This window comes from Oncorhynchus tshawytscha, linkage group LG04 (genome assembly GCF_018296145.1).
Source record: "Oncorhynchus tshawytscha isolate Ot180627B linkage group LG04, Otsh_v2.0, whole genome shotgun sequence".
NCBI lineage: Eukaryota > Metazoa > Chordata > Actinopteri > Salmoniformes > Salmonidae > Oncorhynchus > Oncorhynchus tshawytscha.
In genome coordinates, this window is record NC_056432.1 from 10,786,145 (window position 1) to 10,799,945 (window position 13,801).

Sequence of the window (13,801 nt, forward strand, 5' to 3'; positions counted from 1 at the left end):
GCTGTTGAGAAGAGCCATGCTGTTGAGAAGTGCCATGCTGTTGAGAAGAGCCATGCTGTTGAGAAGGGCCATGCTGTTGAGAAGAGCCATGCTGTTGAGAAGAGCCATGCTGTTGAGAAGTGCCATGCTGTTGAGAAGAGCCATGCTGTTGAGAAGGGCAATGCTGTTGAGAAAGGCCATGTTGTAGAGAAGGGCCATGCTGTTGAGAAGTGCCCTGTTATTGAGGACAGCAAGGGCCTCGTCAAACGACTGTTCGAGGAAGAGGAGAGCAGCACAGAGGATGAAGGTGCTGCAACAGATGTGCAAGCAACACCAAACTCGTCAACAATGTTGCAGCAAGCCATCAACCTTTCAACAGAAGAAAGAAGAGAAAGGAATCCAACCTCCTGAAAATCCTCTATAAGGAGTTCTTCCTGTTTGAAGCCGCAACCAACAGTTCGAGATACCTGCACCTGTTTGAGGCACTCGCCATCCAGGTCACCTTCAAGGACACCATCCAGAACACCATCCAAGTCACCATCAAGGATACCTACCATGACACCATCCAGGCCACCTTCCAGTGCACCTTCAAGGACAGCATGCAGGCCATCATCCAGGCAACCATCCAGGCCACCATCCACGACACCATCCAGGCCAACATAAATGACACCATCCAGGCCAAATTCCAGGTCACCTTCAATGGCATTATACAGGCCACCACCCAGGCCACCATCCATGATACCATCCAGGCCATCATCCATGACACCATCCAGGACATCATCCATGACACCATCCAGGCCATCATCCATGACACCATCCAGGCCATCATCCATGACACCATCCAGGCCATCATCCATGACACCATCCAGGCCATCATCCAGGTCACCTTCAAGGACACCATCCAGGACACCTTCAAGGACACCATCCAGGACACCATCCAGGACATTTTCCAGGACACCATCCAGGACACCATCCAGGACATTTTCCAGGACACCATCCATAACACCATTCAGGCCGCAATCCAGGTCACCTTCCAGGACACCATCCAGGACACCACCCAGGCCAACATCCAGACCACCATCCATTATTTTTAATTTTTTTATTTTACCTTTATTTAACTAGGCAAGTCAGTTAAGAACAAATTCTTATTTTCAATGACGGCCTAGGAACTGTGGGTTAACTGCCTGTTCAGGGGCAGAACGACAGATTTGTACCTTGTCAGCTTGAACTTGCAACCTTCCGGTTGCTAGTCCACCGCTCTAACCACTAGGCTACCCTGCCGCCCCTGATACCATCCAGGACACCATCCAGGACACCTTCCAGGACACCATCCAGGACACTTTCCAGGACACCATCCAGGACACCATCCAGGACACCACAGAGGTCGGGCAAGCCTTTTTTAGTCGGTGGACAATTTATATCAAGATCAGGATCCGCCTGAGTGCAGAGGGCACTGTGGTTTTTGAGAGCCCACTTCAGAAGAAAGAATATCAGTTGAACAGGTAGGGCCTATATATGTGCATTATGGGTAGGTTTGATTGCTACAGGGTGCCAGGTTATTTGATATGTACATTCTTAGAAAAACACGTAATATCTAGAACCTAAAACGGTTCTTCGGCAGTCCCCATACTAGAACCCTTTGAGGAACCCTTTTTGGCATGATGACTACCTGACATGATGACTCCTTGCTGTCCCCAGTCCACCTGGCCATGCTGCTGCTCCAGTTTCAACTTCCACCTGACTGTTCTGCCTTATTATTATTCGACCATGCTGGTCATTTATGAACATTTGAACATCTTGGCCATGTTCTGTTATAATCTCCACCAGGCACAGCCAGAAGAGGACTGGCCACCCCACATAGCCTGGTTCCTCTCTAGGTTTCTTCCTAGGTTTTGGCCTTTCTAGGGAGTTTTTCCTAGCCACCGTGCTTCTACACCTGCATTGCTTGCTGTTTGGGGTTTTAGGCTGGGTTTCTGTACAGCACTTTGAGATATCAGCTGATGTACGAAGGGCTATATAAATACATTTGAATTGAATTGAATTGAATTTTGGCTCCATGTAAAACACTTTACTTTTTAATTTATTTATCCGTTATTTTACCAGGTAAATTGACTGAGAACACATTCTCATTTGCAGCAACGACCTGGGGAATAGTTACAGGGGAGAGGAGGGGGATTAATGAGCCAATTGTAAACTGGGGATTATTAGGTGACCATGATGGTTTGAGGGCCAGATTGGGAATTTAGCCAGGACACCGGGGTTAACACCCCTACTCTTACGATAAGTGCCATGGGATCTTTAATGACCTCGGAGAGTCAGGACACCCGTTTAACATCCCACCCGAAAGACGGCACCCTACACAGGGCAGTGTCCCCAATCACTGCCCTGGGGCATTGGGATATTTTTTTAGACCAGAGGAAAGAGTGCCTCCTACTGGCCCTCCAACACCACTTCCAGCAGCATCTGGTCTCCCATCCAGAAACTGACCAGGACCAACCCTGCTTAGCTTCAGAAGCAAGACAGCAGTGGTATGCAGAGTGGTATGTTCTACATGGAACCCAAAAACGTTAGACCTGGAACCAAAAAGGAACAGCTGAAGAACCCTTTTGGAGCCCTTTTTTATAAGACTGTAGCCTATAACCTCAGTTTGTGTGCCTCGAGAAGGCTCTCTTTATGCTAGATTTGTTAGGCTGGGTTGGAGTTATTTATTTGATGTTATTATGTAGACCTAGTCCAAGGTTGTGAAGCTAGAAGGCTCACGTTTGATTTATTTTCATGCCATGGCTGTCACACCTTCTCCCGCTCCCCTTCTCCAGCGCTCCACGTCGCCGGTCTACTAACCACCGGCCCTGGCATCCATCATTACGCACACCTGGCATCCATCATTACGCGCACCTGGCATCCATCATTACGCGCACCTGACATCCATCATTACGCACACCTGGCATCCATCATTACGCGCACCTGGTATCCATCATTACGCACACCTGGTATCCATCATTACGCGCACCTGGTATCCATCATTACGCACACGTGGACTTCATCATCACCTGGATGACCTTCCCTTTATGTAGCCCTCAGTGGCCTCAGTCATCAGACAGTGGTGGTTTGTTTTCATTCACGTTCTGTACGCTTCTCTTGTTTTGTTAATCTGCATTCTTCATTACTAAACTCGTCTGCTACACCTGCTCCCTGAATCCCAGTGTTTATGTGACAGTGGCTATATTTGGGATATGATGTAGGCTAGCCTATGCGTTTTGACCAATTGTTAAAACAATTTTTGCCTAAGTGATTCAGACTGTTTCAAAACTCCGACATAAATAGGCATAAACATTTTAAAAAACATGACACTGAGAGATCATTGACTTAAAAGCTCTAGAAATAGACTACCATACATTTTCAGGCTAAAGTAGGCGAACGAATGATGACGAATGATAATGAATGATAATGAATGATGACGAATGATGGCGAATGATAATGACCGATAATGAATGATAATGAACGATAATGAATGATGACGAATGATAATGAATGATAATGAATGCAACATGAAAATGTTTATCTATTATTATTATTATGTATAATAATGTTGCCCAACTGGTTTTATATGAATGACACGTCCGGTTTTGGCGGGAAATACCGGCTTAGCGGGGAGTGATTTATTCCCTGGAAGGAAAATGTTTAAAATGAGGTGAAAATATAAAACCCTAGGTACACTGTTCTTTTCCTCCCTGCATTTGTTGTATTTGAAGGCTTGATGTTCAACAATAATTATAGACACAATATTGCTGCCCAGGGACACATTTTATTTGTATTTTTATAACAACAAAGAAATGATGTGCCACATTTCCATGATAATATTGCAATGAATTATGATGTTTGATACAAACAAATTGTGGGCCTACTTCTCCAAAAATGAATCACAAAGCCTGGAAGACAACACAAGCCTGGGGGCACAGGGCGACAACGTTGGTGCCATCAACAACTTTGAGATCATTTGAAGTTGTGAAATTGGAGGAAAAGGAGGGGTGGCAAAGGGGGTGATGAGGGGACAATGACACCATATTCCCTATGAAGTGAACTACTTTTGACAGGGCTCTGGTCTAAAGTAGTAGACTATATAATCAAAAGGGAGCCATTCGGGGGACACCTTTGGTGTGGTGTGTGTTACCTCCAGTGTCTGAGCTTTGGGGTCCTTGGGGTCGCAGAGGGAGGTGTTGATGCGGTGGTTGTGCTTGACACAGCGCTGGCTGGTGTTCTGGGGCAGGGGGAAGGTCTGCCTGATCAGGGTCAGACGCCCAATTGACTTCATCACCAGTTCTTGGACGTCCTGGTCTGAGATTTCCTGCAGGATCCCAAAGAGTCCCACCCACACACACACACACACACACACACACACACACACACACACACACACACACACACAGACGACAGACAGACAGGCACACAGACAGACAGACAGACACGCACACACACAGACGACAGACAGACAGGCACACAGACGACAGACAGACAGGCACACAGACAGACAGACAGACACACACACACACACACACACACACACACACACACACACACACACACACACACACACAGACAGACAGACAGACAGACAGACAGACAGACAGACAGACAGACAGACAGACAGACAGACAGACACGCACACACACAGACGACAGACAGACAGGCACACAGACAGACAGACAGACACACACACACACACACACCACGGGAAAAAGTGGGTTCAGAAGAACAGAGGGAAACCAATTATTTGCCGTATAAACAAATACACAACTGTTATAAAGGGATTTATTGTAATCATATACTGCAGTAATCGTATAGTAATCATACAGTAATCCTATAGTAATTGGATAGTAATCCTATAGTAATCATATAGTAATCCTATAGTAATCCTATAGTAATCATATAGTAATCCTATAGTAATTGTATAGTAAGGGTATAGTAATCCTATAGTTATTGCATAGTAATCCTATTGTAATCATATAGTAATCCTATAGTAATTGTATAGTCATCCTATAGTAATCGTATAGTAATCGTATGGTAATCCTATAGTAATCGTATAGTAATCGTATAGTAATCCTATGGTAATTGTATAGTAATCGTATAGTAATCGTATAGTAATCATATAGGAATCCTATAGTAATCGTATAGTAATCCTATTGTAATCATATAGTAATCCTATAGTAATTGTATAGTAATCCTATAGTAGTTGTATAGTCATCGTATAGTAAATGTATAGTAATTGTATAGTAATCGTATAGTAATCATATAGTAATCGTATAGTAATCGTATAGTAATCCTATAGTAATCGTATAGTAATCCTATTGTAATTCTATAGTAATCCTATAGTAATCGTATAGTAAGCTTATAGTAATCGTACAGTACTTGTATAGTAATCGTATCTTAAGCTTATAGTAATCCTATAGTAATCCTATAGTAATCGTATAGTAAGTTTGGTGGCAGGAAGCCTAGCGGTTAAAAGCATTGGATGCGTTGGGCCAGTAACCAAAAGGTGAAAAGTCTGTTCTCTTGAGCAAAGCACTTAACCCTAATTGCTCCTGTAAGTCACTGCAGAGAAGAGTGTCTTCTAAATGACTAAAATTTAAATGTAATCATCAATATGTCATGGATCAATTCATACGGTAAATTGCATTTATTATACTATTCCCATATTGTGTTAAGAAAGCACTTGAGGCCTCGTGCATCTAGCCATTATTCATTTGATGTAAACCCTGATCACATGAGAGGGGAGTGAGTGAGGTGCATAGAAGAGAGAGAGCGCATGTGCATGTGTTCGTCCTTGTGGAACCTTGCTAATTTTAGCCTAAAGACATCTCCCTCTTTTTAGACCGGACATGCAGAGCGCGGGGAGCAGGGTCTGATGATTTAATGAATGCAGACGTCGGAACGTCCCTGGTGAAGGTAGCTCCAAAACTTCACCAAGCTGTTCTGGCTGACTGATTTTTATTTGCACATGTTTCGTCTGCATGACATTGGTGATGGTGACCGCGTCCACTAATACCACTGCTCGGGTGGCCATTCTCCACATCCAAACAGAACACAACGATACACCTGTCTGCCAACAGAGGAACAGCCAATCTAATTTCAAACGATTTAGCAACGTGATGTGTCAAATTCTCGTCTCTTTGTAATAGGCGACAGCCCAAACATGTCCCCCCAGTAAAACGAGGAAGGGGATTATCTCGCAAAGCTCTGACAAAAGGCAGAATAAACACAGAAAAGTGGTAAGAAAGTTGCTGCCAAAAACATCTTTGCCGTTCCCCGAGCATAGCGTGGTCAAGGGCCAGAAAATAAATACTGTCGGGGAGGCATTTGTTTTTTACATGTTTTTATTAACAGGAGTACAAACTCCTCCAAAGTGCTGGTACGTACCAATTGACAAACGTCAACTCATTTGACTTTCAGTGGACATGTACTAAAAGCTCTTGGCATGTCGTCAGTGTAAATGATTGGGACATGACTGTGGTCCCTCTGGGGACTCGGTGGTTAAGGCTTAATTAGGGTCAGGGATTTGCCCCGACTTGTTTTCTGTCAAAACTTTCTGTCTAGATTACATGACATATCAGCCATGACTAGGAGTCCGCATGGCAAGGAGAATGTCATTTAACTTGACGTGTGATACTTTTGGACAAATGCTAAGGCGATTGACATTTAAAATAGGAGACGGGTTCTTCTCTGAATAGACCAAAGCGATTACAGATGCCGTATCTTAATTTGATCATCCTGTTGTTGCAGGAACTTGTAGCAAACTTGTACAGATGTCAGATCTTAACTTGAGCAGTTCTCTTTCTCTCCATGCCGGGGCAGTCGAATCATGGGGATCAGGGATTGCTATCAAAATGATGTTCTCTCTTGTTCGCTCAAACGCTAAGCCTATTACTGCAACACAAACATTTACAAGAACGTATCTGAAATGCAGCCGTACACATCAACAACCATCATTGTATATATCTTATAAACACAAGATAGATATTGGTCTCCACTAGGCTAAGGCATACAAGAGTCTCCTGCATATTAAGGTTACGAATGAACTGTCAAACTTGAGATCAATCACGGGGTGGTCTAGTAGTTAGGGCTGCTGCCTTTAGGGTGAAAATATAGGTCTACCGCATGGGCTCGGTTCCGGCCCACATCCTTCTGGCATGAACAACTCAATCCCCTGATTGACTTGATGTAGTTACACATTTCAGTCCAGGGTTCACTTTGGTTGCAAGCATCTTCTAGAGAGCGGTAATGAGGTGACCAATAATGGTTGCAATTAAGATCAGCTGTGTAGGTGAATTCAGTGTGTATTGATGGTTTAACGAGGCAACTGGTAATACTAAGGATGCTGCCTTATGAGGCAGAATTTCTAGGAAGGATGTCAAAATTGGCATGTCCCAATCACATGCATCCTTTGATATCCCATAACACCTGGCGGCACAGCAAAAATGTAAAACAAATGTGGAATTAATAGAGGACAGAAGTCCCCCGCTTGGGATAACATTTTCCAGAAGAATAAGGATTACACTTTTGCCTGTTTGATGGTTTCGTTTGTAGCAAACTGGCTCAAATTAAGATCCTACATCTGTAGATTCAAGACAACAATGTCACCTAATATATTTATGAATAAGTTTAAGCTGCTTTCTATGCTCTTCAGTCTGAGTTAAAGTAATGCCAACAGTCTAGTATAGTTCTGGTATTACTGGCATATTCTTTAGCTTTGAATTCCTATCCATGGCATCTTTGTATTCTGAGAGTGACGCTGAGCCGATTCACACGTCAACCTACTGTATTCAGGTTGGTCTTTTAACACGAGTCAGCAAGACCACCCCATGCAGGGACTGTGAATGTCTGGCTATGTCCCAATTATCTCTCTTTTCTCACACAAGTGTACACTGTTTACTTCCTGTCCCTGATTTGAAAGGATATGACAGGTACATGAAACCCCCACAAGCCCATGTCCCAACAAATCCACTGCTCTTAGAGTTGTGGGAAGTAGTGAACGAGAGATATATTATTAGGATGCATCCTCTAGTTCCCTCAAACCTATCCTGCTAACTACAGGGGACCATCCCCCAGCAGCCCCAAATCCATCCTGCTCTTATTGAGGAAAAACATCCCTCCGTCTCGGCGGACCCCATTTCAATTTCTCTTGAAGTGGTATTATTTTTTTCCTCACTTGCCAGTATTAATTTGGATCAGTGTGTTGGCATTTGTGCTCATTCACCCCGCCATGTGGAACAAGCCAAGCAGGGAGGCATGGAAGGAAAGGGCGAGAGAGAGAGACTGTTCCAGTCTGTCTTCATGCCATACGTCCCCACATATAGAGGGGAACAGTCAGTTATGAATGCTCTGCTTTTCAATCCGAACTTCAGTGGGGTGAGTTGTAGAAAAAAGGAACATCATTATAGCCATCATCTGTCATTCATATTAAAGATAAAACCTGGCCGTAGATGGCCTTTCAACATGAAACAGGTTCATTTATGTGTGTCTTTGTTTGTGTTCATTTTGAGGGTATTTGTGACCCCCCCCCCAGTGTTCTGCAGTACCCCTACTGTTACCTCGGCAGACAGCTATAAGCATACCCACCCCAAACACAACAACAACACTACAACCCAGCATGCCACACTGTAGCCTTGGCTGCCTCCGCACTGACCTCATTGATGATGATCCAGTGACAGTCGAATGCCATGAGATTCGTCTCCACAACCTGAAAAACACAACGATAGAGAGAGAGAAGAAAAAAAAAACGATTAGAATATATATATTCAGGAATTCAATACATATTTTGTTAGGATTGACCAGCCTGGTAATATTATACATTTCTAAAATATGCATCTGATGGTGCAATTATCCACTTTAAAGCAAATGCTTTTGACTGTGTTCCCTTTCTGACGCCTCTGACTGTAAGTAGACTGCAGTCATGAAAGCTGTCAAGCTATTTAACCCACGGGGAAGTTCAGCGTTACAGCGGGATTGGAAGTTAAAGGCAATGGTCCCGCGTTAGCAGACAGTATACACGGTAAACACTGCATATGTCCTTTACATCTCTATCACACAATCTGTAATGCTTCAGTGATACACACTGAACAGAGACACACAATCTGTACTGCTTCAGTGATACACACTGAACAGAGACACACAATCTGTACTGCTTCAGTGATACACACTGAACAGAGACACACAATCTGTACTGCTTCAGTGATACACACTGAACAGAGACACACAATCTGTACTGCTTCAGTGATACACACTGAACAGAGACACACAATCTGTACTGCTTCAGTGATACACACTGAACAGAGACACACAATCTGTACTGCTTCAGTGATACACACTGAACAGAGACCCTCATTTTATAGACACCATGAGACAGCTGGGTGGATCATGCTATATGGAAATGCTGTAGTCTCTCATAAAAAATGGAGTTTGCTGTGGGTGGGAGAAAAACCCATGAATACTTTATACAAACAAGCATAAATATGTATCCATGTCAACTCTTAACTAGCGATAATATTTTGGCATCATGGAGCAGCTAATGGAGCGAGCGAACACTATAATTTGTGTAATTCCAGTGAGCAGAAATGACAGTTGCTGTAAAGCAAACACACAATGATAGAAATTAGGGTGGATTGCTGTGGGAGCACTTAAACTTAAACACACACACGCACACATATATATTGTGTGTTTACAGGTGAGCGAGTAGCGCATCCTGAGTGTTGTATGTAGAGTGATGTCAAAACCCTCTCCCTCTCTCGCTCTCTCTCTCTCTCACACACACACACACACACACACACACACACACACACACACACACACACACACACACACACTCACACTCACATACACACACACACACACACACACACACACACACACACACACACACACACACATCCACACAATCATAATAATAATAACAATAATATATCAAATAAAATCAAACTGTGTTTGTCACATGCGCCGAATACAACAGGTAGACCTTACCGTGAAATGCTTACTTACAAGCCCCTAACCAACAATGCAGTTCAAGAAAGAGTTAAGAAAATATTTACCAAATCAAATAAAGTAAAAAATAAAATAACAAGAACGTGGCTATATACAGGGGATACCGGTAACAAGTCAATGTGTGGGGGTACTGGTTAGTACATGTATGTAGGGGTAAAGTGACTATGCATAGATAATAAACAGCGAGTAGCAGCAGTGTAAAAACAAAAGGAGGGGGGGTCAATGTAAATTGTCCAGGTGGCCATTTGATTAGTTGTTCAGCAGTCTTATGTCTTGGGGGTAGAAGCTGTTAAGGAGCCTTTTGGACTGAGACTTGGCTCTCCGGTACTGCTTGCCGTGCGGTAGCAAAGAGAACAGACTATGACTTGGGTGACTGGAGTCTTTGACCATTTTTTGGGCCTTCCTCATCATCATCATCATCATCATCAATAATGATAATATTAATCATTATTATAATTTGTCCTGTTACACATAAAAATGTGTTTCTTCATATCCCAACTTCCCCTGACACACCCGTAGAGAGTGGGGTCAGGGCCAGGGTCACCCTTATCCGGCGCCCCTGGAGCAATGGGGTTACTGCCTTGCTCAAGGGAACAGAGACAGATGTTTCACCTTGTTGGCTCTGGGATTCAAACCGGTGACCTTTCAGTTATGCTCTAACCTTGTTTGTTCTGCATTTAAAGACATGTCTTATTCCCCTTATTATCCTCTTATTCTCTTCCATTGTAACAGTCTGCCTGCCTGTCTGTCTGTATGTCTGTGGCTATCTGTCTGTCTGTCTGTCTGTCTGTCTGTCTGTCTGTCTGTCTGTCTGTCTGTCTGTCTGTCTGTCTGTCTCTCTCTCTCTCTCAAGCTGCTTTATTGGCATGAAAAACATTGTGTCAATATTGCCAAAGCAACAATGTATACAATACACATTGTAATAAAGAATAATAATAATAGTAATAACAAAATTCAATGGTAGGAAAATAATAAATATAACAGGCTAAACATGGAAAATGAAATCATAACTAACGTATAACTAACTAATTGTCATCCTCACCATTACATCAGTACTACAACTACCATCATCATTACTACTACTGCTACCACCATCCTTTAAACTGCTATCATTACCATCACCCCCACCCCTACTACCCGTACCACATGTACCACTACCATTTGGAATAATAATCAACAACAACAATAATAATAATAATACAAATAATAATAATAATAGTGACAACAATAATAGTAATAACAATCATACTAATAATAATTGATTTACTATTTACTATGCAGATGTTATTATTTAGTGTCCCTTAGGCTATGGCAAACAAATACATATTTGGCTGCAAGAAGAGACATTGCTCCTTTGCCTATGATCATTTTTGGTTTATAAATTAAAATTAGGAATAAATGTAGTAATTTCTGTGAATAATGAATCTCTTGTTGAGGAATATTTATCACAGTAAAGGAGAAAGTGCATCTCTGTTTCTACCTCCCCTGTCGTGCAGTGATCACATACACACTCCTCTTTGGGTAGCCATGTCTTTGTATATCTCTCTCTCTGCTCTGCTCTGCACTCCCAAGCAGATCCCTAGCTTCTCTGTACATGTCTCAGTTCCCTTCTTCTTCTCCTCCTCCTTCCACACATTTCCATCACTCTCCCATCTACAAGGACAAGTCTTCCTCTCCTCCTTCCACACACCTCCATCACTCTCCCATCTACAAGGACAAGTCTTCCTCTCCTCCTTCCACACACCTCCATCACTCTCCCATCTACAAGGACAAGTCTTCCTCTCCTCCTTCCACACATCTCCATCTCCCATCTACAAGGACAAGTCTTCTTCTCCTCCTTCCACACATCTCCATCACTCTCCCATCTATAAGGACAAGTCTTCCTCTCCTCCTTCCACACATCTCCATCACTCTCCCATCTACAAGGACAAGTCTTCCTCTCCTCCTTCCACACACCTCCATCACTCTCCCATCTACAAGGACAAGTCTTCCTCTCCTCCTTCCACACACCTCCATCACTCTCCCATCTACAAGGACAAGTCTTCCTCTCCTCCTTCCACACATCTCCATCACTCTCCCATCTACAAGGACAAGTCTTCCTCTCCTCCTTCCACACATCTCCATCTCCCATCTACAAGGACAAGTCTTCTTCTCCTCCTTCCACCACATCTCCATCACCTCCTCCCATCTATAAGGACAAGTCTTCCTCTCCTCCTTCCACACATCTCCATCACTCTCCCATCTACAAGGACAAGTCTCCCTCTCCTCCTTCCAAACACCTCCATCACTCTCCCATCTACAAGGACAAGTCTTCCTCTCCTCCTTCCACACACCTCCATCACTCTCCCATCTACAAGGACAAGTCTTCCTCTCCTCCTTCCACACACCTCCATCACTCTCCCATCTACAAGGACAAGTCTTCCTCTCCTTCTTCCACACATCTCCATCTCCCATCTACAAGGACAAGTCTTCCTCTCCTCCTTCCACACACCTCCATCACTCTCCCATCTACAAGGACAAGTCTTCCTCTCCTCCTTCCACACACCTCCATCACTCTCCCATCTACAAGGACAAGTCTTCCTCTCCTCCTTCCACACACCTCCATCACTCTCCCATCTACAAGGACAAGTCTTCCTCTCCTCCTTCCACACACCTCCATCACTCTCCTATCTACAAGGACAAGTCTTCCTCTCCTCCTTCCACACATCTCCATCTCCCATCTACAAGGACAAGTCTTCCTCTCCTCCATCACTCTCCCATCTACAAGGACAAGTCTTCCTCTCCTCCTTCCACACACCTCCATCACTCTCCCATCTACAAGGACAAGTCTTCCTCTCCTCCTTCCACACACCTCCATCACTCTCCCATCTACAAGGACAAGTCTTCCTCTCCTCCTTCCACACATCTCCATCTCCCATCTACAAGGACAAGTCTTCTTCTCCTCCTTCCACACATCTCCATCACTCTCCCATCTATAAGGACAAGTCTTCCTCTCCTCCTTCCACACATCTCCATCTCCCATCTACAAGGACAAGTCTTCCTCTCCTCCTTCCACACATCTCCATCTCCCATCTACAAGGACAAGTCTTCTTCTCCTCCTTCCACACATCTCCATCACTCTCCCATCTATAAGGACAAGTCTTCCTCTCCTCCTTCCACACATCTCCATCTCCCATCTACAAGGACAAGTCTTCCTCTCTGCCGGCAGCACCCCATGTTTCTCCTGTTCAATGTATTTAATTCAACCTAATTGTGTAGGTGACTAAAGCGGGGGTGTCATAAAACACTTTAGTCATAAACAAAAGCAACAGCTGGAGAGTATGACAGCGGAGCGTTAATAGTGTTTTAATCTCCTACAAAGACTCAATAAAACTTCATAATTACACTGCAGACAAGTCCCATAAAACAACCTGTCAATTGGACTGAGGCAGTGAGATAAGGCAAACAGAGAGGGAGAGGTTTTTCACTCTCCTCCTGTCGCTCTATCTGTTCTCTCCCTCTGTCTCCCTCTGTCTCCCTCTCTCTTTCTCTGTCATCCCCTATCTGTCTCCCTCTCCAATCCCTCTCTCTTTCTCTGTCTCCCTCTCTAATCCCTCTCTCTTTCTCTGTCACCCCCTATCTGTCTCCCTCTCCAATCCCTCTCTCTTTCTCTGTCTCCCTCTCTAATCCCTCTCTCTTTCTCTGTCACCCCCTATCTGTCTCCCTCTCCAATCCCTCTCTCTTTCTCTTACTACCACTTGTCAATCATGGTCTCCCTCCCTCCCTCTTTCTTTCTCTCTCTTCCTCGCTC

The 13,801-nt window shown here is 43.9% G+C and overlaps 1 protein-coding gene across 2 annotated transcripts in view; it reads right to left on the minus strand.

The window, feature by feature from the left end:
- LOC112249431 (glutamate receptor ionotropic, delta-2) overlaps positions 1-13,801 on the minus strand; it is a 724,520-nt gene that overhangs the window by 264,353 nt on the left and 446,366 nt on the right. For both annotated transcript variants that reach the window (XR_006083189.1, XM_042320306.1), the window contains exons 5-6: positions 8,660-8,713; positions 4,151-4,324 (exon numbers count right to left, since the gene is read on the minus strand). Coding sequence is in view for 1 of the 2 variants with exons in the window: in XM_042320306.1 (XP_042176240.1) it covers positions 4,151-4,324; positions 8,660-8,713 (228 nt within the window). In the remaining variant the exon portion in view is untranslated. The remainder of the gene's footprint in view (positions 1-4,150; positions 4,325-8,659; positions 8,714-13,801) is intronic.